Source organism: Ictalurus furcatus, chromosome 16 (assembly GCF_023375685.1).
Source record: "Ictalurus furcatus strain D&B chromosome 16, Billie_1.0, whole genome shotgun sequence".
NCBI lineage: Eukaryota > Metazoa > Chordata > Actinopteri > Siluriformes > Ictaluridae > Ictalurus > Ictalurus furcatus.
Window position 1 is genome coordinate 4,689,774 of NC_071270.1, and position 26,178 is coordinate 4,715,951.

Sequence of the window (26,178 nt, forward strand, 5' to 3'; positions counted from 1 at the left end):
ACACACAGAGGCACACACAGAGGCACACACAGACACACACAAAACGTGCTGTAAAGAAATGACGATGGCCCCCTCTAGTGGAGTGAAGTTAAAAGACTGGAATTAAGAATAACAGAAGACGTGTAAATAGTCTATACACCAGTTAAATCCCTGTACAATCACATGAGATGGGAATGTTTTCCAGATGTGTCAATACATTTCAGGAGTTTTTTTTTCTTTTATTGCTTTGATTTATTCCACATTTATGTCATTTAGAAGTAGTGATGGTGTTGATACCAGAATAAGAAACCTCAAACAGTAAAAACACTAATAATAAAAAGTCTTACTTCTGATCCGGGTTGCCAGGTTATTGTGCTCACAGCTGAAAGCTGTCCAAGTTCACTATATCTTACAAATCCACATAAACCGCACAAATTCTCCCTGTCGTTTGTGATTAGAGATATGTCTGGCAACCCTGCTGTAGATGGAAATAAGATCTGAACTTTAACTGTGTAAATTTCTTTCGACTTTTTTTTGTACGTGACGAAACTTAATAAAAATGGCGATCTTATTTAATTAATTTTTATTTTAAACGACGAATTTAGGTGAAGTAAATCCAGGTGAGATGTTGAGGGACAGTTTCATTTAGCCGTTTGTTCTTTTCCTTTCTCACTGAGTGTACAGTAGTAATGGTAGTTGGTATGCAAATAAGATCCTCGGTTACCTTATGGATGCGCGGACGTGATTGGTTGGGTGAGGGCTGTCAGTCAGGCGCAGTGGGTGTGTCCTGCGTGCCGTGTTTAGCTGTAGAAACTCCGTGCGCGCGCACTGACTCGGTGTGTTGTTTAATGAGCGCGGGACAGCAGCACGAGAGTGTGTTTAACTTTCTGTAACTTTATTCACACACAGACAGAGGGGAACCTCATGCTCTGAACAGACTCGTGGGTGGGTGGGTGTGTGTGTGTGTGTGTGTGCGCGCGTGAGGGTGAGGGTGTGTGTGTGTGTGTGTATGGGTGGCGTTTCTTCACTCGGGTGTCAGAGTCGCGGTTTTTTTTTAAATTTTATTTTAATCAGACTGACCCCCGGAGTTTGCTTTAACTGATTTGTTATTCCTCTAGCAGTAAGTAGTAATGGCAGAGGCGGCGCATCAGCTCCAGCCGCTGGACACAGACCCGGATTTCGAGCCTTTTTGCCGGCCGCGGTCGTGCACCTGGCCGCTACCCAGACCCGAATCCTCTCCGGCGGCTTCGGGAGCGGAAGCAGAAACAGAGCCGCGGGACCTGGACTTCATGGGCAGTTTGAGCTTGGCATTGCTCGAGGAGACCGAGACTGAGACGGAGGACAGGAAAGCGCACGGCTTTCAGAGAGATGAGGCGCAGCAGCAGCAGCAACATCCGGCACTGCCGGCCGCTCAGGTGCAACAGGTGCCGCAGCATCATCAGGTGCAGGTGCAGCCTCTTTCCTCCTCTTCATCCTCTACCTCATCCTCATCCTCAACATCCTCATCCTCGTCGTCCGCGCAGAGGAAGAGCAGCTCGTGCCGGAGGAACGCGTGGGGCAACATGTCGTACGCAGACCTGATCACGCAGGCGATCGAGAGCTCACCGGAGAGGCGCCTCACCCTAGCGCAGATCTACGAATGGATGGTGAAGAGCGTCCCGTACTTCAAGGACAAGGGGGACAGCAACAGCTCAGCCGGCTGGAAGGTAAACACACGCACGCACGCACGCACGCGCGCGTACGCACACGGTGAGACGCAAACACCGCGCGCTTTAGAGTTCATGATTTGGTTTTGTATGTTTCCTTCTTTATTGAAGTTAGACACAAGTTCTCAAACTTTGTTTTCCTTTTTCGCACCCAAGGAGCCTTTAACTGTAAAACAAAGCCCACACACCCCATCAGTACACATGTATTACAACCTTTGAAATAATGCAGTTTGTTTTGTTTGTATTCTTTCTTATAGGCTACTCTTTGTGTTGCATGGGTGTAAAGTTATTGTTGTACACCATTTAGGAAGAAAACGTCACACCAAGAGAACCTATTCAAAGAACCCTTGAAAGGTTCTGCGTCTTCTGAAAAGTGTCGTAACTGTTAGGTTGGTTTTTAATAAAGCTTTAACAGTTTTACAAATTAACACAAGAACTCAATTTCACAAATCCTCAATGGACCAAAAAAAAAAAGTGTAAATAATGTCAGGTTTATGTCAGTGAACTCTTTATAGGGTTTTTAAGCTCCTTTTTTTCCCCACACAGTGTTACTGGTTGTGTGTGTGTGTGTGTGTGTGTGTGTGTGTGAGAGAGAGTGAGAGAGAGAGAGAGAGGGAGAGAGAGAGAAAAAAAGTCCCAGAATCAAAAGCTCTATATTAATAAATAAGCTGGAACGTATTGGTGTTATGTTAGAGAAAAGGAATTGTGCTGCAATCAGGATGCGTTTCTTTGCACTTGGGATAAAAGTGTGAGAGGTGACTGAGAGGCGTTGGAGCTCCAGACACACCTGAACAGGTCAGAAAGCCTGAGGTCACGAACAGTCTGGTGATTTCCCCGTTCCGACACATGACTAATCCTGATAAGTAAGGGGTGTGTTGAGTTAAGTGTCTTTGCTCTGGGAAATCACCCGAGTTAAAATATTCTGTCGTATGAACTGTTTTTACTGTGTTCAGTTACTGAGCTTTACATTAAACCCAATAAATTCAATGAGCCAATCCGTTAGACTTCGATTTATAACGAGTTATTAACTTCGATTTTGTTAACTCTGGTTCCGGTTAGAGCATCACACCCAAGAAGCTTAGTTTCCTGTCAAAAGAACGACTCGTCTACAGTCTTTTTTTTTTTTTTCGAAGAAAGTGAATCACACTTTTTATCCATTTATAGTTACATTTAATGTCATGGAATGTCCACGAAACAAGCTAGTTCCTCTTGTCGCTTACGTTATAGCAGCTATAATTCGGGCCCTCCAGGATTTTGTGATTTCACAATCGCAGAAATGAACGCAAAGTCGAGCAAACTCAGCGATATTCTGTGGATTTGGGCCGAGACGCGTTACGTGACATAGTGACGACACGCGTTCAGTCAAAGCCCTCTTCGATTCACCTGCGTAGAACGTGCAGAACTATTTTGTGAAATTGCAATTTCGCCAATCCAAGTAGTTTTGCGCAAAAAAAAAGCACAGAAAACTCCACAGGCCGCAGTTTTGGCCAGAACAATCGCAAAAATACTCGGCGAAATCCTGTACGGACTGAATAAACGGTCATTTCCCTCACCAGTCTCTGTTTACTTCTCTCTCTTGAAGTTATTAAGATATAAAAACAACGCAGTATGTCGGGTTTCTGTTTTGTGTTACAGAGAAAGCACAAAAAGCGTAAACTCTTCTGTCCTGAAGATGTCGGAAAAGCCCTGACACTGGAGACTCCTTCCATAAATTCTAAATAAACGCGTCCTTTCAAAAAACGTCACCGTATTATTACATCCACGTCCCTGTGAATGAGATGTTACTATACAGCTGATAACGTATTAAAATGAGGCCCATTAATAAACTTGCCCTCAGACACCGTGGTATAAGTTTGTCCCCTCAGATACCGTGGTATACGTTTGTCCCCTCAGACACCGTGGTATACGTTTGTCCCCTCAGACACCGTGGTACACGTTTGTCCCCTCAGACACCGTGGTACACGTTTGTCCCCTCAGACACCGTGGTACACGTTTGTCCCCTCAGACACCGTGGTACACGTTTGTCCCCTCAGACACCGTGGTACACGTTTGTCCCCTCAGAAACCGTGGTATACGTTTGTCCCCTCAGACACCGTGGTACACGTTTGTCCCCTCAGACACCGTGGTATAAGTTTGTCCCCTCAGAAGCCGTGGTACACGTTTGTCCCCTCAGAAGCCGTGGTACACGTTTGTCTCCTCAGACACCGTGGTATATGTTTGTCCCCTCAGAAACCGTGGTATACGTTTGTCCCCTCAGACACCGTGGTACACGTTTGTCCCCTCAGAAACCGTGGCATACGTTTGTCCCCTCAGACACCGTGATACAAGTTTGTACCCTCAGAAACCGTGATACAAGTTTGTACCCTCAGAAACCGTGGTACACATTTGTCCCCTCAGAAACCGTGGTACATGTTTGTCCCCTCCGACACCGTGGTACACGTTTGTCTCCTCAGACATTGCTGTAACACAAGCAGAGCTTCAACACATCCTTAATCGCAGTTAAATTCCTGAGTGGCGTGTGTTACTGTACACTGTGGGAGAAGTGGAGGCTCTGATCATGCAAAGCTCATGGTTTGGGAGTATCTTGAGTGAGAGATCATTCACCGCACACACACGCACACACACGCACACACACACATGCACACACATCCTCGGCGTATGAAGCTGAACGGAAGTGTGAGGTTATTTGGGGTGACATGAAAATGTCCTGACACTGACAAGAGGTGCAGCGCTGTTTCACTATGAGTAACGCAGGAAAAGAAGGTGACATACAGACTGTGTGTGTGTGTGTGTGTGTGTGTGTATAAAGGTTTCATTGAGTGAGTCATTCTTGTGCAGCTTAACATTAACTTCCCTTGACCAGGCACACTCCATTTTCTCTCTCTCTCTCTCTCGCTCTCTCTCTCTCTCACACACACCCACACACACACACCCACCCACACACACACACGCCTAAAAACATTCCCATATTCAAATATTTCATTTAAAAATTCATTCGATTATAAATTATATAAACATATTAAGCTGTGTGTGGGTTTGTCCGGGATGTGTTTGGGGGTGTGTGTGTGTGTGTGTGTGTTAGGCGATTCACACTCGTATATCATATTCATATATTTTTGTCAGTTTTCTTTTATTTAATTTCTCTTTTCTTTCTTTCTTTCTTTCTCTCTCTGTTGTTTTCATGTTGAAATGTGGTCTCGTTCTCAGATGAATCTCATATTTCTTTGAAGTTTGAAGCACTTTAACATCCTCTCACCTAGTCTCTAAAGCAACAGACACACACACACACACACACACACACACACACACACACACACACACACACACACACACACACACACACACACACACACATAGTGAATGTATATGCAATGCATGTGAAATGAGGGGCGGATGTTTGCAGCCATTAGATGATCAGATCATATGATGGTGGAGTCAATCTGGGACTGTGTGTGGTCACTGATACTCAAATACTATATCACAGTGGCTGACCTTGACTGGTGCTTTGTGTGTGTGTGTGTGTGTGTGTGTATGTGTGTTAACTCATTGACTCATTGAGTGTGTGATGTGTTATCATCCCTACTGCTCTCAGCCAATCAGAAGGCTTCGTACAAACTGCGATATAAATGACTGAGTCCTGTATGAATGAAGACATAGTGGAGCTTCCAGGTTTCTAATAATATTCCACCTTCAAAGTTTTAGAGGTGTGCCACGAGGGGTGTGGCCTAATGGGCGGAGTCATACTGTGAATTGAATGCCTTTTATTGTCACTATACACATGTACAATGAAATTAAGAATTTGCAGACATGGCAACATAATTTCGGTATGTTAATCATGACGATCCGTTTCTGATGGACCTTTCAGCACTGAGGGTTGAGTTTTCTTGGTTCTGCCGGTACGTTTCAGCTCCTGCAGTGATTTTCTGTGGAAGAACGCTGATGCAGCTCAGGAAGTATGAAGTATGAAGTCCGCCGTATGAAGAGTAGTTTATTCTGATCAGTATCAGTAGCAGTGCAGCGCTCGTGGTTTCTCTGCCGATAATCCGCCTGGTCCGTCATTTGTGCAGGTGTGCAGTGCACAGTTAGCATGGTGCAGACGTGCAGCGGGAAAATGAAAATGTCACGCTCAGCTGTGTAAAAGGCACGTGAAACCCGAAGCTCTTCTCAGAAATCATTTGATATCAGAAAAAAAAAATTCCCCAGTCAAAAATGTCAAGAGGAAGTTCTGTGAGACAATGTGGAGCAGTCAGCAATCTTCACTGCTCGTCATATAGCTTTCATCTTCAATGCTGTACATCATCAGATTCTTACACACACACACTTGCATCATTTACCTGTTAATGGAAGTGTATGTTAGAGGTGTTAATTCCGTGCTCCATGATCCTTGTCCTCACCTGGTTAGTCATGTCACTTAAATTTAGATTTAATGAAACAGAGTTAATTGGCCATTTGTTTGTTTGTTTATTCTAATTACACTTGTGTTGCACCACTTAGTTTTTAAACACTGCTTAACAAAATCATTATACGCTACTGGCCTGTGGGCGTGTCCTACCTCTTCAGTTTCCTGCTTGTTGCCTTGGTTTCATTTGCAGTATATTGCACAAGTGGCAGTGCTCTCTGTCAATCACAGCAACCCTAGGCACTCATGGGTGTCTGTGAGCTCATGTATGTAGAAGAGGGTAAATAGCACTTTCTTCCATGTATGTTACGTCTCCCTTTGATGCAGCATGAGCAGCATTCGAAAAGACGCAGTTGGAGGCTTCAGGTGTCTCAGAAGAAGCACATGTTAACCTTCACCCTCCCCAGCTGGTAGTCGTCGTATGATGGGGAGAGAGGGCTGGTGGGCGGGGCTTGGGATGGATTGTTGTTCAGCAACAACAACTAGATTTTTCTTACTTTAAAGTGCCACACCTCACACACAAGATTAAACCAAATCCCTACTACCATTTAAGTCTCAATTTAAAGTAATGGACAAAGAGGAGTTAAGTTTATTCTAAAAATTGATTATACGCAAATTCGCGCCGGTTATCTGGGCTATTAGTAAATCAAGGCTTGAGAGTTTGGGAAGTGTCCTGATATTGAGACTTTATAAACCCTCTTTCAGCTCCATCCCACATATATATCTATGATAGTTCACGTGTATAATTTTATTATTGTTCAGTATGTGATCTTTATATACAGTCCCCTCTGAAAGTATTGGAACAGCAAGGCCAGTTCTATTGTTTTCGCTATATGTTGAAGACGTTTGGGTCTGAGATCAAAAGATGGAGATGAGCCGATAGATCAGAACTTCAGCTTTAATTTCCTCATCTTTACATGTCAACATGTTAAACAACCTAAAACACGGCACCTTTGCTGGAAGACCACCCAATTTTTAGGTGAGCAAAAGTTTAGGAACAGATAGTCTTGAAGTAAATAACACTTAATATTTGCTTGTATTTCCTTTACACGTGATAACTGCATCAATCCTGCAGCAATCCTCACTGACACCAAACTGCTGGTTTCTTCGTTTGTGAAGCTTTCCAGGTTTTTACTGCAGCATCTTTCAGTACTTGTTTGTTTCAGGGGGTTTCTCCCTTCAGTCTCCTCTTCAGGAGGTGAATCGCTGCTCAGTTGGGTTAAGGTCTGGTGATGGACTTGGCCAGACTAAAACCTTCCACTTTTCCCCCTGATGAAGTCCTGTGTTGAGGTAGCAGTGTGTTTTGGATCGTTGTCTTGCTGCATGATGAAGTTCGTCCTGATTCATTTGGATGCATTTCTCTGTAAATTGTCCGACAGAATGTTCCTGTAGACTTCTGAATTCATTCTGCTGCTACCATCATGAGCTCCATCATCAATAAAGATTAGTGAGAATGTTCCAGAAGAAGCCGTGCAAGCCCTTCTAAACTGGAGGCGCTTCATCTGATGGATTGCATTTGGGGTAAAGTGTCATTATGCACATTGTTTACGCTTCGTCTTCCTGGTAAAAGCAGTCGTGGACGTGAGGTAAAGGGATAAGTATAAAGTATGTCCTGAACCTTCGCCAACACTTCTTTAAAAGCAGCTGAAGCGGAGTCGGAGTTGGATGGGAATTCACCTTCTGCTCGATTCTGCATCAGTTATAAATAGTGACGCTCGCTGTTTTGTACACTTTCTCTGAAAGGAGGAAACAGGGGTGGATTTTTAGAGTGATCGGTGCTAATAATGGGGTAACAATGTATGTGTGAGTTATATGTGTATGTTATTTTTATCAAGCGGAGCCTCGAGCTGTTTGACTCGATGACCTTTGGTTGTACAATCGCACATTTACGGGAATCACGCCGGAATAAACACACAGACTGGCAGCGTTTCCCAGCGTTTAATCCAGCGTAAGTCGAGGTAGGGTTGGTGTAAGAGTGAGTGTAGGTAGAGGTCGAGAACATGTTTAGACATGTTGTTGGCTGATAATCAGATTTATAACTATTTGAATATTGAAATTGGGATAAATACCGTCACAGTAGGCTACATTAGGCTTTTCCGAGATAGCACTATACTATATGTCCAAAACTATGTGCTCCCCTGACCATCACACCCATATGTATTTCTTCTCCAAACAAAGCACACAATTGTGCATGACGCAAAGTGCACAAAAAGTGCAAGCTCCATGAAGACATGGTGTGTTCAGGTTGGATGAACTAGAAGTGGAGTCTCCTTACCCAACATCAGCGTCTGACCTCAACCTCACTAACGCTCTTGAAGCTGAACGAACACAAATCCCCACAGACACGCCCCAAAATCTAGTGGAAAGCCTTCTCAGAAGAGAGAGTGGAGCGAATTAGAACAGTAAACACCGGGGGAATAAATCTGGAATGTGGTGTTCAACACACACATGGGTGTGATGGTCAGGAGTGCACATACTTTGGGCCAAATAGTGTCTTTTAATAGTTTTTTTTTAATGGTAAAACGATACACTGTGATAAATTGTTAGATCATTTTCGTCAGTAATCAGCACTTGTTTAGTTGTGAATTGTTTGTTTTTATTGCTTAATGAAGTGGATTTCCGATGCGGAAACTGAACCCACTGGATACCGACGGAATGAGTCACACACAACACGCTAACAAAAGTGTGTGTGAGTGTGTGAGTGAGTGAGTGAGTGAGAGAGAGAGAGAGAGACAGTGAGAGAGAGAGACACACACACATAGACACGTGTTGTTGTTTATTCGGACAGGTGAGACAGACGGAGTGATGTGTAATTACAGGTGTGTGAGAACGTAAAGCACACAGTCGGGTGCGGTGTTTAATCCCGGCTCCTCCTTTCTCTTTGTCATCTCCTGAATAGAAAATGAAACGTGACCGTCCCCCGTGACCGCGCACCGCCGGGTCACACTCCGTGGTTCTCAGATTCTCAGAGTGTGTGTCACTTTCTAGCCTCGGGCGCTTCAAAAGAGGATAAACGTGAATATTTTTAGGCCCCACTTTAAAAAAAAAAAAAAAGAAAGAAAAGAAAAAAAAAGTTAAGTGCCCTTAGCGTAGCGCACAATAACAGGAGGAAGAGAAGCGGGAGGTGTCGGAGGGGAAACGTCACACATCCTCCATTCCTGAGTCCTGCGTTCACTTCCCTCCATTTACACAGCGCTAAAGATGATGTGATTTTTTTTTTCTTTAAAAAGCATCACAGAGACCAGGTTTAATTAGTGTTACACGATCAGACTATTTACATTTATCCGACCTGATTGCACTTCTTTGTGTTTGTATAATAAACTGCAATTTTGGAGTGGTGTAATTTAATTCAATCGTTACCTGAAAATGAGTTGTGTGCAGTTTTTCAGGACCCCGCCTCCACCAGAAATGTTTTTATTGATGGAAAATAAATGAGAAGAACATAAACAAATGATTTGAGGAGCCGTGTTAATGAGTCTTAGGTGCGTTGGATTCACATACCGTTCATACCTGCTGCATACCGGCCTTTGTATCTGTGAGCGTGTTTACTTTTGAGCCTGTGCCTTTCTCTTTTGTGTGTGTGTGTGTGTGTGTGTGTGTGTGGAATGTGAGACTCAGTGTACCATCCGGCTCGGCTCGCCTCGTCGTCTCTGTGCCAACTAAGAAAGAAAAGTAATGAAATGCATGCAGAGGTGACGGGTCGTTTATTAAAAATGAATCTAAAATGAATCTAAAAGTCAGAAGTCCACCAGACACGTGGACAAACCAGGAAGCACTAATGGAGGAAAACAGGAATCAGTGAGTGTTGGGGGTTCGAATCCCGTCTCCGCCCTGTGTGGGCGGGGTTTACGTGTTCTCCCCATGCTGTAGGGGTTTTCTCCAGGTACTCTGGTTTCCTCCCACAGTCCAAAGACATGCATTACCTGATTGGCATGTCCAAAGTGTCCGTAGTGTATGAATGGCTGTGTGAGTGTGTATGCCGCCGGTCCAGGGTGTGCCCCATGTCTCCTGAGATAGGCTCCAGGTTCCCCGCGACCCTGAAGGATAAGCGGTATAGAAGATGGATGGAGTTCGGCTTCACTCGTAAGCCACTTTGGATGAAAACAGCACGTCCTCGAATGTTTTATTCCTCTTATACGACAGCAATTACAGTTCTTAAAGAATTGTGCTTTTTAGCTGTTTCTAGTTACATTTAATGTTGTGAAACGAGTTTGTTCATGTTGTCCGTTACGTTATAGCGGCTGTAAACGTTCCCTCGCCAGCCTCTCGTTTTTATTTTCTCTATGGAAAACCCCACAAAGAAGCGTAAACTCCTCTGTCCTGAAGATGTCGGAAAACTTAAACTTACAGCTGGACCTCCTTACTAACTATCACACGCGGTTTTTAATGTGCATCGTCCCCGTGAACGAGCTGTTGCTATAGAAACGATAACGTATTAGAACAAACACGTTAATATAAACGTGTGATGTGCAGCTGCGCTACTGTCAGAGCCGCTGTTGTAGAGAATGGACTCCTCGAACGCTCGGAGAACGCACGGAGCTGCGAGCGTGTCTCTCTCACCACACATCCTCACGTCTTCCCCTCGCTCAACACGCCCCCTTTTCCTTTAATGTTTAAAAAAAAAAGGGATTTTTTTTTCATGCCGTGTCCAGCAGCTCCCGGTGGAACCTTTGGGCTCAGGGTTATTTTTATTTCTGCACTTTTCCTGTAAAAACAGCGCAGCTCGTCTGCCACAATGAGCAATGATGTGTTTCCTGCTAAGTGACTGGAAAATACACCGCGTGTGTTAACAGCCTCCTCCCTCCTGAAACACACACACACACACACACACACAGACACACACACACTGGACATAGAAATGAGGAGCACAGAGTTTAAGGGGAAAGCATGTTTAGTGTTATTACTAGAACATAGAGAACTCGTTCATACGGTGTTATTGTGAGGCTGAGCGGCCATCAGTATTACCCATGATGCACAAGGGCAGTGCTCTAGCTAACAATATCCTCATAATGTCAACATATGTTGGCTTATGGCTTACTGGGAACACAGCACATAACAATAGCACTATAAGGAAGGTTATTCTGTTCATATTATGACTGTTAGGGCACACATTAATCCCATATTTAACTAATAAACACTTATATACTTAAATAAAACCAAAACAAAAAAAAGGGCGAGGCTGCTCATAAAACTTTAATTGGTCAGAAAAATACACCAGGATTCCTTTTAAACAGATCAAACTCTGCATGTGTAACTGTAACGTTTAAGGAAGGAGTCTCCAGTGTCAGCGCTGTGTAACAGTCAGAGGTAAAGCTGTAATTTCAGGACTGAGGAGTTGACGCTTTTTATGGTTTCTCTGTAACAACACCAACAACAAAAAACTTTATTTTGTCTTTTTGCTTTCTTTTGTCTTATTAACTTCGAGAGAGAAAAGAGAGGCTGGTAAGCGAACTAACATTCCACAACAGTGACTATAAATGGGTAAAAAGTATCACGTGCCGTTCTTTAATAAATAAAATAAAATAAAAATACATAGGCAGATTCCTGTGCTGCGGCTGGCGACGAGTGAAAATAATAAAAGCGCGATGAGCATGCGTGTGAGAGAAAAACAGGGGAGGGGGACGGGAGGAGTGTTTTCTTTTACTCTATCGCTATACCCCACACACACACACACACACTCACACACACATGCACGTCTCTAGGGCTTTTACTCAGAGCCCGACTTCCTGTACCATACACATGCACGTGTGGACGCAAAACCATAACACACACATACACACACACACTATAGCGGTTTATTTCCCGTGGGTCCTTGTCCACAGAGGACCACATGCACTCTCTCTTTCTCTCTCTCTCACACACACACACACACACACACACACAACCTGAGGGCAACTTGGGCTCTTTAACCCTCGAGGGTGTCAGAAAACTCATCCCTGGTGTCAGTGTTTTTCTCACTGATGTGTGTTAAACCGTTGGCACACGTGCAGAGCGTTAAACTGTTTGTGTCTTTGTCATCCCGGGACGCCTGTGTAAAAAATAAAAAAAATAAATTGTAAAAAAATAAAACGAATATTTAATGTCGTACAGTGTTAAAAACAAAAAACAGTCGGGCCGAGAACTGAGCCCTGAGGAACACCAAACACTGAAAGTGTCCGGTTCATCAGAACAACCGAAACTCCTCGAATATACTGTAGCTAACAGACATTTACATTTACAGCCTTTAATTTAGCACCACGCAGGGCTTCATTTATCATGCAAAGTTATTCGGAAATTGCTCAAAGGAGCGTTTACACGAGAAATGTGCCATCCATCAAAATCCAGTTTGTTGCGTATTCTATCGCTTGCTCGTACGTTTGTGTAAATTTCCTCATAAGGAGACTCTAACGCTAACGTGAACCTCGACTGATCGGCTTTAAATCGTGTAACGGTTATTTTCTGTACAGATTACGCGGTCACGTTTAAATCACTTATTTATTTACATTACACACCAATCTAATGAACATTTTAAGAAACTCGCTCTGTCGCCTCATATTAATAACCCGTAAGAAAGCCATTCCGAAACAAATCCGTAAATTAAGACGGTAAAGTCTAGAGTTTCAATGAGGTCAAAGTAATGGCACCCTATAAAAGGAGGAAGAGTTAGTGTGTGTCTGTGGTAGCTGAGACGCTGCAGTGGCTGAGCTGCATTACACTACAGAGAGACAGACAGATCGATACAACTTTATTGTCACTGCACAGTTACTCAGCAGTTTAGCATCTACCAGAAGTGCAAACTGTAGCATTGTGCAAATGAACAAAATGCATATGTTATGAAGGATATTGGAGTGTTTTTGTCCCCCTGCTGAAAGCAGAGTGTGTGTGTGTGTGTGTGTGTGTGTGTGTGTGTGTGTGTGTGTGTGTGATGTGGGAAAGCCATGATGTGTGGAATCTGACATGAGATAAGCCCTCGTTCCCGTGACCTTGGCACGTCTGTTTGAACACAGCCAGCTTAGTGAGAAATGCTCGGTTCCTGCCAGCATCGTTTCCTGTCATTCTCCCTTCCCTGTGATTCACGCAGATCTCACCGAAACACCGCCACACTCGCTGTGTGTGTGTGTGTGTGTGTGTGTGTGTGTGTGTGTGTGTGTGTGTTTGTGTGTGTGAGTGCAGAATCATAGCTAGTGTGTGCTCTGCTCCATTACTGCCCTAGTATCTGAAAGCAGTTGCAGTTTCTCATTTATTTATTTTGTTTAACACAATATTGTATCGAGTCTGTGTGTCTCTGTGTGTGTCTGTGTATCTGCTCATCTATTTGTCGGTGTCTGTCTGTCTGCTTATCTTCCTGTCTGTCTGTCTTTCTGTCTGTCTGTGGTGTCTCTCTGTCTTGTCTGGTTTTCTGCCTGTGTGTCTGTCTGTCTGTGTGCCTGTCTTTCTGCTTATCTGTGGTGTCTGTCTGTTTATCGGTCAGTATGTTTGTGTATCTGTCTGTCTGTTTGTGTCTGTCTCTGTCTGTCTTTCTGACCCCAGCTATCTGTCTCTCTTATTTGTTTGCTTATCTGTCTGATGATGATGAAGGTGATGATGATGGTAATGATGGTGATGTCAGTGATGATGATGGTGATGAAGGTAGTGATGATGAAGGTGATGATGATGGTAATGAAGGTAGTGATGATGAAGGTGATGATGATGATGATGATGGTAATGATGATGTCAGTGGATGATGGTGATGAAGGTAGTGATGAAGGTGATGATGATGGTGATGTCAGTGATGATGATTGTGATGAAGGTAGTGATGATGAAGATGATGATGATGGTGATGTCAGTGATGATGATGAAGGTGATGATGATGAGAAGGATGGTAAAGATGGTGATGAAGGTGCTGATGATGATGATGATGATAATGATGATATTGATGGAATGTAAACAAAAGCAGTAATGATTCATCACCTTTGAGTCTAAGCTCATACTGGTGGAACAACTGAGTCACACCCCGTATTCTTGTGTGTGTGTGTGTGTGTGTGTGTGTGTGTGTGTGTGAGTGAGAGAGAGAGCGTGTGAGCGAGAGAGAGAGAGAGAGAGAGAGAGTGAATGAGTAAGTGTACTGTATCCGTACACGTTTTTTTGTCACTCCACCTTTCCTGCCCCACCTTCTTGTGGCCACATAACATAATAAAGAGATGGTGTGTGTGTGCGTGTGTGTGTGGGTCACACACTGTGAACAGGTGCATGTGCGCCTGTTCGTACTGTATGAGAGTGTTTTAAGGTGTGGTTTTATATACAGTTATGAAAATATGATAAACCTTAGTGACTGTTAAACCCACCTTGTGACTCATTGACCTCTGTGTGTGTGTGCACGTGCGTGTGTGTGCGTGTGATGGTCTGTGGTAACACACACACTGTGACACATACTACAATGACATAATAAAATAAAACAAAACCACCGTGATTTATTGGAGACATGATTCATCTGACTCATTTTTATACTGTATTTTTTGTGATAGATTGGTATCACAATAATGATTAGTGATAAACAATAAATCCCGTATATATCACTATTAATTGATCATAAATACACTATTCGTATTGTCATTACACACACACCCACTTGTCATTCAAGTAGTTAAAGCTGTTACACACACACACACACACACACACACACTCTCATTAGTGAGTATTAGCTATCCAAAAACTGAGATTAGCTAGCACAAAGTCATTTATACAGATATATAAAGACATAGCGTCCATGGAATTAATACAGAATTATCCGGAACATCAACATTTACCTCAGATCTGTTGTTAAATTTCCAAAAAAAGACTCGGAACAACTAGAATTACTCTGTTTATACACTTAGCATCAATCACTAACACAAATCCTATATGGATTCGGCCATATTTGAGCACCGTGCACACCCTACAGTAATGTTGCTAACACTAAAGGCTAATGTTGCTAACAAGTGACAGAAATCTGTTTCACCCAAAATGATTAATTGTAGTATATATGTGAACTGTTATGATGGCGGCCATTTTGGATGACTAGACTTTTTTTTTTTTTTTTTTTTTTTTAATATTTTTTATCACTGACCCACCTCCTGAAGTTTTAAAAATTGTAGTGGAAACCGGAAGTGATGGAGATATGAATACATTTCCATTTTGAGCCATGCTACTTAACAAAAATGTTTATTTTAAATTGAGTTTAAGGCGCTTAACCTTAACTTTGAATGTGATAGTAAGCGACAATTTAGATTTGACATCTCGTTAAATGTCTATAGAGACGTTACGAAGAAAATTAAAGCTCGGAAGGAAGCAGCAGAGACCTTTTGGTGAGTGTACGTAGCTAGTACAGTTAGCACGCTTTGCTAATCCAGTCTGCGAATGAAGATTGTACGAAGCCAAGCGTGTAACATGTAAATCAAAGTTAATTCAGTACCGTTATTTATCAACTAAAAACACAAACCCCGGAACACGTCTCAATGTAAGGGAACACTGTGGCCCTTCAATTTACTTTACAATAAATAGTATTTTAAAGCATGTATTGGTTAAAAAAAAAATGTCCTCAGATGGACTGGAGGTCAGCGAGACAGTATATCGGTGCGTAGTGAACTACGCTGATGTAGTGTGTGGCATGTTGAAGGGCAGACGGGTCAGGCTATCAGTCAGCAGCAGCTCTTCCTGAACTGACGCATGGGCAGATAAACACCCGTCTCTCTCTCTAACAAGGCCTGTGGGATGCCAGATTTCTCTTTGTCTCTCGCTGGGTCTAATCTGGAGAATAACACGCGTTATTCCACGACTCTGTGCATATGCTGCATTCTGATTGGTCAAAGTTAAAGGTAAACTTAGCTTTTATTTCCTGTCACTTGTTAGGAACTGCGGCAGAACAGAGGAAAATAATAAACGAATGTTAAAAAAAAAATTAGAACACAAACACGCACAATGATTCAGATAAATGAATATTCATGGTTCATAATTAACATGCTCATGTGAAAACACAATCCTGTGTGTGTGTGTGTGTGTGTGTGTGTGTGTGTGTGTGTGTGTGTGTGTGTGAACCCGTGACAGAGTGCTCTTTCTGCAAAACATACGCCTTGCACTGCTCACTGTAACATATACACACTCGATTACTGTATAACTCTCTCGCTCACACACACACACACACACACACACACTGTTCCACCTCATCTAAATGTGACCACACCTTTAGCTGTAAACTTCAAAGAAAGAAAAAGAGAGAGAGAGAGAAAGAGAGAGAGAGAGAGAGAGAGAAAGGATGTGCGCAGAAGGAAGTGGTTAAATCATTGAAGTTTAGCACATTTGAGGCATTTCTCTCTGCAGACACAGCACTACTCTCTCTCTCTCTCTCTCTCTCTCTCTTTGTCTTTACTTTTCTTTTTTCCATTCTGTTGTTTCATCTCAGGTTCACCGTTTCCACCCTCCGTGTACGAAAGTTCGGAAAATACCCTGATTTGTAGCTCTGTGATTGTGTTTATGTTAAGAGGGATCTCAGGGGCCATAAAATTAGCGTTATTGTTTTTTTTAAAAATCTTGTCATTGTGTTGCTCGACCCACGCTTGTGAACTTTACATTACACAGGACAGTGATGTACCGTAATGTCATGTACAGTAATGTTCACTTGTGCCGGCAGGAAAATGAAGCTATAAAGTCGTGTGTGTTTATAAACGTCATCTAACAAGTCTAACATTTGCATATGATTGGATATATACAACATACAGCTGCTTTACTGCAGCCAGTCAAGCAAGCAGCCAATAAACACCAACCTCTCAGACCAGGTGCACCCTGGGTTACAGCACACACACACACGTCTCATATATCACACCACACAGTCCCTCACCAGAAATAGACTAGTCTCCCTTGTGCGTGTACATACACACACACACACACACACACACACACACACACACACTCAGGGTAAGTTCTAACTGTTCCTGCACCTGTGTGTGAGCTCTTACTAAAGAGTCCAGCTGTCTCTAATACTGTACATCATTATACATTCATACAAACGGCGAATGTCAGCATTTTATTTACTTTTACTTTAATATTAATGCGCTTGTTCTATTACGTTACTGTTTCTATAGTAACAGCTCATTCACAGGGACTTCACAAGGAGAACGCTCCGCATAAACTGATTAAAAAAACGTGTGTAAGTGATGAATGATCTGGTGAACTTTTCTGTAAGGAGATTGTAAGTTTATGTAACACGTACGGAAGGAGTCTCCAGTGTTTAGGTTTTCCCATGTCTTCAGGACAGAGGAGTTTACGCTTCGTTGCGATTTTTTTTTGTTGTCTTATTAACTTCGAGAAGGAGTAAAGAGAGGGAGTAAAGAGAGGGAATAAAGAGAGAGTAGAGAGAGCGCGAGTGAATTGAGAGAGTGAAGAGAGAGAATAGAGAGAGAGTGTGAAGTGAGAGAGTGTGAAGTGAGAGAGTGAAGAGAGAGAATAGAGAGAGGGTGAAGTGAGAGAGTGTGAAGAGAGCGAGTGAAGAGAGTGAAGTGAGAGTGAGTGAAGAGAGAATAGAGAGAGAGAGAATAGAGAGTGTGAAGAGAGCGAGTGAAGAGAGAGAATAGAGAGAGAGAGAGAATAGAGAGTGTGAAGAGAGTGAGTGAAGAGAGAGAATAGAGAGTGTGAAGAGAGCGAGTGAAGAGAGAGAATAGAGAGAGTATGAAGAGAGTGAGTGAAGAGAGAGAATAGAGAGAGTGTGAAGAGAGTGAGTGAAGACAGAGAATAGAGAGAGAGAGATTGAAATGAGAGAGTGTGAAGAGAGCGAGTGAAGAGAGAGAATAGAGAGAGAGTGAAGAGAGCGAGTGAAGAGAGAGAATAGAGAGAGAGTGAAGTGAGAGTGTGAAGAGAGAATAGAGAGAGTGAAGTGAGAGCGAGTGAAGAGAGAGAATAGAGAGAGTGTGAAGAGAGCGAGTGAAGAGAGAGAATAGAGAGAGTGTGAAGAGAGCGAGTGAAGAGAGAGAGTGTGAAGAGAGCGAGTGAAGAGAGAGAATAGAGAGAGAGAGAGTGAAGTGAGAGAGTGTGAAGAGAGCGAGTGAAGAGAGAATAGACAGAGAGTGTGAAGTGAGAGAGAGAATAGAGAGAGAGTGAGTGAAGAGAGCGAGTGAAGAGAGAGAATAGAGAGAGAGTGAGTGAAGAGAGTGAGTGAAGAGAGAGAATAGAGAGAGTCTGGTGAGGGAACGAGCGTTTATAGCTGCTGTAACGTAAGCGAGAAAAATTCTGACGCGTTAATAATAGTTGCTTAATTATCTATGAGCGTCTTTACTTGTTATTTATTTTGCATTTTCCTTTCATTTGTCCGTCTGTAAGTATTAGTGATGTTTTCTTTCGAGTCATTTTTTGTAGTTGAACATGTGTTTGAACAGATGAGTAATATTATATTTTAATAACAGAGATTTCCTCTCAGGCAGCCGGTTAAATACGTTAGCGTTTGAAGGTTGACTTTGGGATTGCGGAGCAATTGTTAAACAGATACTATAAAATTGACCTTTTTTCATTTTAGCATGAGTCACTTTTGCAAGTGCACTTTGCAACACTTTCATTTTGTGCAGTTTTTGTCTGTCTTCATTTCCCTGCGCTGGTACGTTTCATCTCAGATGACTCAAAGCGTTCGGTAGGGGCTTTTTTTTCCGCTCTGTGCTTGTCTTTGGGGCTTCAGGTACACGGGGGAAGGCCAGAGCTCGGGCACTGAGTCGCCCACACGTCTGACATTTGCAATGTTCAGCATACAGGTCCACAGCATCCTCACACTGATCTCACACTGATCTCACACTGATCTCACACTGATCTCACGCTCTGATCACGCACTGCTATACCCCCGAAATATTCTCTTCTCTCATTGGCTCACAGGTGTGGGAGGTATGTGATCCTGTTTAGCAATTTGGAATGTGACCAGGGAACGATGAAAATGATTATGTATGTATTGTAGTGCAGGAAAAAATTGAGATAGAGAGAGAGAATGCCTCCTCGAGCCGTAATCATAGCAACGCTATATAACGTTGTGTTGGGATTTCTGTAATTACGAGACGATGATGGTTTACGCGTCGTTCGAACCCCGAATGAACAGATACATCGATGGTAGGGATCGCTTGCTGTTAGCGAAACCATTCTCTTTTTTTTTTGTTACTTTTATTTTAATTCAGGTTTTCACATTGTTTCATTGATGTACTATATTTGACTCATTCCAACAGACAATGACTTCACGATGCAAACAATTAAAACGAGCCATAAACCTGTCAATAAATATGTTCAAGTGGAAAACCTTTCAAAGATAACTAGTCCCGTTAAAACCGAGGAGAATTCTTTCACACTCTTGTGCGCATTAACATTTTCACTGTTTTACGATATAAAGTTAAACAGTAAAAATGTATAAACGCTAAAAGTACACCGCACTGATCACGAGGTCATGGTGACGACAGCCATGCGCGCATGTTTTTGTTTCTGTGTCCACCTCTCTCCACCTCTTCCTGTCCTGTCACTGGTTTGTTGCCTATTGTGTTCACCTGTTTTATGTTTAGTCCTTGTCTGTTTAAGCTTGTCTGTTTATACGCTGCTGTGAAGTGGCATTTTAGTGTGCGTTTTCTAGCGTTAAATCTGTCTAAAGTCAATTTTTTTTTAATTCACCCTTTTATCCAACAGGTGATTTACGAGTTTGATGAAAACGCAAACACTCTTTGGACTTGTGTAAGCTCATAATTACCAAAGCATGTATTTTTAAACATGTTTTTAAGTCTTATTTAGATTTTGACTATTGCCAATTAAATAATACTAATAATAATGATGATGATAATAATAATAATAATTTACAACCTTTGATGGAATGAAGAAATTAGCAAAAGAACCCCCAAAAATAAGTGTTTGAGCAGGTGTTTAAACAATAAACGAAAAGAAAACATGGGTGACCCGAGAAATAGAGAGAGAGAGAGAGAGAGAGAGAGAGCGCAAGAGCGAGAGAGTTTAAAGGGGTTAAAGAGGTTAAAGTGAGAGAGACAGGAAAGGGGAGTTTTTTCCTGCCAAAAGGGAACAAGGGTACTGGGTTCATGTGTGCGTGTGTGTGTGTGTGTGTGTGTGTGTGTGTGTGTGTGTGTGTGTGTATAGCATGGATAAACGCATGTATAGCTATGTATATGTAAGCTCACAGCTACAGGGGATATTAACATTTTTGGTTATACTTACAAGAAATGCACGTAAATAAGAGATAGAGGTAATAAATAAGTACGAAATAGAGGTAATAAATAAATAAGAGATAGAGGTAATAAATAAATAAGAGATGGAGGTAATAAATAAATAAGAAATAGAGGTAATAAATAAATAAGATATAGAGGTCTAAGTGAAATACGAAATGTTTACGGCTTTTTATTGTATTAGTAGCGTCGTGGACATTGTTCCCTTCTGCTCGAAGAGATCTGAGAGATTGAAGGCGCTGTGTGAACCTCACACTGACCTCACGTTCAGCCTCATGGTCCGGTGCGTCATTTCAGCTTTCCTTTTGAGTCCTCTTCCTCCATGACAGGAAATGCACCCCGCTCTCCCAGCTACTTCCTCCTCTCACTTCCTGTTTATAGGCTGAGATTGGGCTTCCCTAAACAAGAAAGGGAATCATGACAAAAACCGTCTGGAATTTGAAAAATGCGTGTTGAGGTTCATTCAAGGCGAGTTTTTCTCTTATCCTCCCCCGATTAAAAACAACAAAAACATGTCGTCTGGTTTTAGGCTGCCAGTGGACGGTTGAGGATTTTTGTTCGCTAGTTACTTTTGGGGCAAATTGGTTTTGGTCAGTAATAATGTTAACAGCTAATTTCGCATTTAGAAATAATATTTAGAAATTAGTTGTTGAAAATCGACAGCAGTTTTTGTCAGTGAAAATACAACAGCACTGTTTTTAATCTGACTGACTGTAATGTCGATTAATGCAGAAATGAACCGTGTGGATGTTTGAATTCGAACGATTGTTTTCAGGAGTTTACTTCTGTGTAGACTGTAATACCAAAATGAAGCCACTGGGGGCAGCAGAAGCACTGTTACTACTGGACCACACGCTGTTTTCGGGTCAAACACTGATAATCAGTCCCTCCGGGATTTAGCGCTTTTGCGATCGCAGAAATGAACGCAAAATCTAAATTTATATTATCACAAAATATTTGCCCAGATCTGGGTCGAGACGCGTCATGTGACATCATCACGACACTCATTCAGCCAAAGCCCTCTTCGATTCATGTGCGTCGAACACGAGTACAGCTAAAAGCTCTCGTTTACCAACAAACATCACTGAACGAGCGCGCAGAACAATTTCGTGCGATTGCGATTCGATTAGTTTTCCAGAAAAAAAAACTGGAACGCAAGTCGCGTTGCAAATTTTGAAAAGTTTTGAAAGTTTTCAGAGTCTGGTTAAGTTAAATTTGACATTTTTAGCCTGTTTAATGACGAAGGTCTGCATGATTTAGTACAGTTTAGATAAAAAGGTCGAGGAAAAAAGCCGTTTAAATAAAAATTCAGGTTTCCTGTGCTTTCATTTGATTTTTTTCAAATCTTATCAAGTTCCTTATTTGTAATTGAAATAGAAACGGGATGTTATTGGAACAGGGATCAGCGATTAGAGTAATCCTCTGATCGAACGGCGAATGAAATTTAAGCTGTTTAGCCTAAATAAACGACTGTCATAATATCTGTTGTTGTTTGTTTGTTGTTGTTTTTTGTAAAATTTTGTAAGATTTTTCTCCTCAAAATTTCCCCAGTGTGTTTTCTTCTCTCTCTTTTTTTTTTAAATTTGAATGCAGCAAATCTATTACGGGCTTATTAAAGCAGTCCTCTCGTAAAGCCGTGATTAAATGTTGTGCAGTTATGATGAGATGTAATAGTAATTCCTAAAACACGTCTGTTTTTGTGTCTTTATCGCTGCGTGATTGGGGTGTGATTCCGGGTCAGGCTGTTCTCCGGGGTTAAACTCGTCCTCGACGTTATTTTCATAGTTTCTATGGTAACGTTATCATGTGACGGTCCCTCAGGCCCTCATGCTGATGGAGCAGATACGAGGGAATCCTGTGTTTCTAACGGCATGCCGTGTTGTTTTCCGTAAACACTCGCGTCTCTCCCGCTGCTGTTTTTCTCGTGAGACGATTTTCGTCCTGCGACGATCGACACACAAAACTCACGTCCTTCCTCACGTCCTCATTATAAACAACAACAATCATAACAGCGTGTTCTTACTTCATCTCGGTCTCACAGATGCTTTCCATTTAAATTATTTCCCTTTTTCGCTTCATATTAAATTTATTTGAGTAATTATTGTGTGTGTATATTTATTTTGTATATTTTTTACTTCCACATTTTATTAAATTGTTTTATTCTTTTTAGTTCATGGTGAATATCTTTTGTTTTTACTTCATATTTCACGTTTATTCATTTTAATTTCTACTCTAATGTTTAATTTCTACTTTTTATGAACTTATTTTACTTTTCATTCCTCATATTACATTTCTTTTATGCAGGTTTAAGGCGTTTTTCTAATCGTTATTTTCATTTCGCTTCTTGTTTTTCATTGTATCATATCAATATCATCAGTAAAGTGTGTGTTTACACACAGCTGTGTGAGTTAGTGTAAGGTGTCTGGGCGTGCATGAGTGTGTGCGTGGGTTTTAGCTTTAACGCCATCTTGCAAGTAATTCATGCTACATGTGTGTACATGCTGTGTGTTAGCAAGTTAAATATAACCACACAAACTAGTAATCTGGTAATCTACAGGTCCTCATATAACCGTTAATGAAAGCTAATGTTTATTTAGCTAACTTCCTGAGAGGTTTTTTTTTTGCAGCAGCGTGCCTTTACACCTGTAACGTTTCACTTAAAACTAAAAACATCACAGTTCATATTTTTCACACGTTTCTCTTTTAGAAATCTTACACATCACTTTTTTTTTTTTTTTTTTTTGCAGAACTCGATTCGTCACAATCTGTCTCTGCACAGCCGGTTCGTGCGCGTACAGAACGAGGGCACGGGGAAAAGCTCGTGGTGGATGCTGAACCCTGAAGGAGGAAAGAGCGGTAAATCGCCGCGCCGCAGAGCCGCCTCCATGGACAACAACAGCAAGTTCACCAAGAGCCGCGGCCGAGCCGCTAAGAAGAAGGTGAGACCGAGGAGCCATGCTAACGCTTATGCTAATGTTACCGCTAATGCTAATGCCAACGATGGCGCTGAGAACCGCTGACTTCACCCACATCGAGGCAAAGTACAGCGTAGTGACTGAAATAACACACAACAAAACGGAATAAATATAGAAACAAATATACTGCATATAACATCTCAAATAAACCGATAAAACATTTCTGAGTGAAAACCAGATTCTAGAAAATAAATAATACATTTTAAAACTGCTCAACGATTACTAATTGCTACCAGAGAATTTGAATATGACCATAAATGGATGGATCATTTTAAAATAAATAAGTTGAACGTACTGTAAATGGTAAGCGAAAGATAAAAAATATCAAACTAAAATAAAACACGGAAAGACACAAAATAATACAAAAACGACAAAAAGTGCCCAAACAAAAGAACATTTCAAATTTCATGTCAATAATACATTTTTAGTTTATACACTTTCATATTATGGTTTTATTTAAAAGCTAAATCGAGCAAAAAGAACATGACATTCTGAAATATTTATTTAATTGCATTTTTTTAAAAACTGATATATAATAAAGGTAAAAAAGTGAAAATAAAGCGGGTCGTTAAACAGGAAATAAATAAATAAATAATGATGGCTGCAGTAAAAGCTAAAAGTAAATTTGAAGAACATTTAAATGAAAAGATCTAAAGTGAGTAAATATCATTAGGAATATGATGTAAAAGTGAGGATTGTATGATGATGATGATGTGTGATGATGATGAATGTTGTTATGGTTATTATTGCTGCGTGTTAATGTAAGAGCGGGGTGTGTCCTGGTCCTCGTGTCCCAGCAGGTTGGCCTGGACGGCGGCTCGAACAGTCCCGGTTATACCAAGTGGCTCGGAAGTCCTAACTCTCACAGTAATGATGATTTTGAAGCGTGGGGAAGTTTCCGAACACGGGCCAGCTCGGACGCGAGTACACTGAGCGGCCGGCGCTCACCTTTCCTCCCCGAGGAGGACGTCTGTGAGGGAGGAGAACTCCACCTCGGATACCAGGCCACTAAATTAGCCTCCAAACTGCCCAGTCTGTCCGAGGTGACCGGCTCTTTCGGGTCCAAGAACCTGATGATGGAGAACCTGTTAGAAAATCTGAACCTGCTTTCGCCCAAGAACAGCACAGAGGCTACAAGTGCTCAGTACGCCCCCTACAGCGCAGGCCAGGACTTCCACAAGTGGCAGAGCGGCGGGAGCATTAACGCTATGACCATCCAGACTCTGTCGGACAGCAAGGCGGTGGGTTATAACCCCTACATAGGACAGTTTAATTGCCCTACTGGGCTTTTGAAGGAACTCCTGAGTAACGACGGGGAGCCCAGAGGAGATGTTTTGCCCCCTATGGAGGCAGCAGGGCCACAAGGAGGGAGAGTTTTACCTCCCTATAGTGCTCAAGGGCACATGGGGCAAGCAGGAAAAGCCATGGGCTCAAACACACACGCTCACACACACACCTCTACAGCAATGGGCATGAACAGGTGCGCCCTCCTGCCTCAGGGACATCTCGGTCGTCATGGCAACATGAAGCCCTACCCTCACCTGGCGCACATGGGAGGAGGAGGAGGAGGAGGAGGAGGAGGTGCTGTCGATTCGGTGCCGCCCAATTACTGCATCGTCAACGGTAACGGTTTCCACAGACATGCTCCGGTCCTGCCGCATCCTCATCATCATCATCATCACCATCACCATCACAACCACCTGGAGCGGTTGCCTAGCGACCTGGACGACATGGCGATCGAGCGGCTGGAGTGTGACGTGGAGAGCGTGCTGCACGACACGCTGATGGACGGAGACGCGCTCGACTTCAACTTCGATCCGGCCGCCAGCCAGCAGCAGGGCTTCACACACACCGCTGTCAAGAGCCACACACACAGCTGGGTGTCGGGGTAAACACACACACACGCACACGCACACACACGCATGCACGCACACACACGTTGTGAAATGTTGAGAACCAGAAGAAAAGGAAAAGTTCAGCACAATTCTTATTTTAAAAATGTATTTTAGGAACAAATCATGGATCTGTACACACACACACACACACAAAAAAAAACAAGTCAGAAATATTTTTTAATTAACCCAAAAATCTAAAAAAAAAAAAAAGCCCTCCTTCATTCTTTTTCCTCCCTTAATCAGTCTGTTTTTCCTGTTTTTTTCCACCATTACAGTGAATTAAAGGAGAGGAAATCTGCTCTGAAATTAGTATACATATAATAATAATAATAATAATAATAATAATAATAATAATAATGATAAAACCTGCCAGACATGTATCTGCTGTTGTTAATAGCCTATGTGCCTCTAAAAAAAATTTTTTTAGTTAAATGAAATGAAACAGAGCAGATTATAAAGTAATGTTCGGCTCGTGTTGATGTTTTACAGTTTTAATTGAGACTTTTGTACAGAGATGTATATAACTTCATTGTATATATAACGTGTCGTTTATACTCTGTGTATGTGTGTGTGTGTGTGTGTGTGTGTGTGTGTGTGTGTGTGTGTATATATATATATATATATATATATATATATATATATATATATATATAAAATACACATACATATATACACATACATATATACACATACATATATAATGTGTGTGTGTGTGTGTGTGTGTTTGAGGGTCTTAAGAAACCTTTTGGCTCTGCTTTTATGACCTGATGTGCTTAAAATTGTTTTTTTTAAAACACACTTTCGGTGTCCGTTTTTTTTTAATGCTTTTATATTGTATGGTGTCTTTTCTTAATTTCTAAAACCTTCCTTAGTAAACCAGCCGCAGGACACGGGGCATTCAGCCTGGGGCTTTCCATGACAGATAAAAATGATATTATGTTTCAGTAAACAGTGAGTCTGAGTGGAAAGAACTCGTAAGTAAGATGCGGTGTAGAAATCATAAAATAAGGTTTGGGATTTAATTTAAGTTTCATTTTAAATTTA

At 41.9% G+C, this 26,178-nt stretch overlaps 1 protein-coding gene across 4 annotated transcripts; it reads left to right on the forward strand.

The window, feature by feature from the left end:
* The first annotated feature begins 182 nt into the window (after positions 1-182).
* Positions 183-25,725, forward strand: foxo1b (forkhead box O1 b). Of its 4 annotated transcripts, none has more exons than XM_053644997.1 (4): positions 183-924; positions 1,098-1,685; positions 23,012-23,203; positions 24,037-25,725. In XM_053644997.1, the coding sequence occupies exons 2-4, from the start codon at positions 1,110-1,112 to the stop codon at positions 25,129-25,131; spliced, it is 1,863 nt and encodes a 620-aa protein (XP_053500972.1). In that variant the 5' UTR covers positions 183-924; positions 1,098-1,109; the 3' UTR covers positions 25,132-25,725. The 4 variants fall into 4 exon arrangements, with proteins under 4 accessions (XP_053500972.1, XP_053500973.1, XP_053500970.1 ...); XM_053644998.1 differs by having other exon boundaries at positions 1,101-1,685; XM_053644995.1 differs by having other exon boundaries at positions 183-1,685.
* Positions 25,726-26,178: the final 453 nt, after the last annotated feature.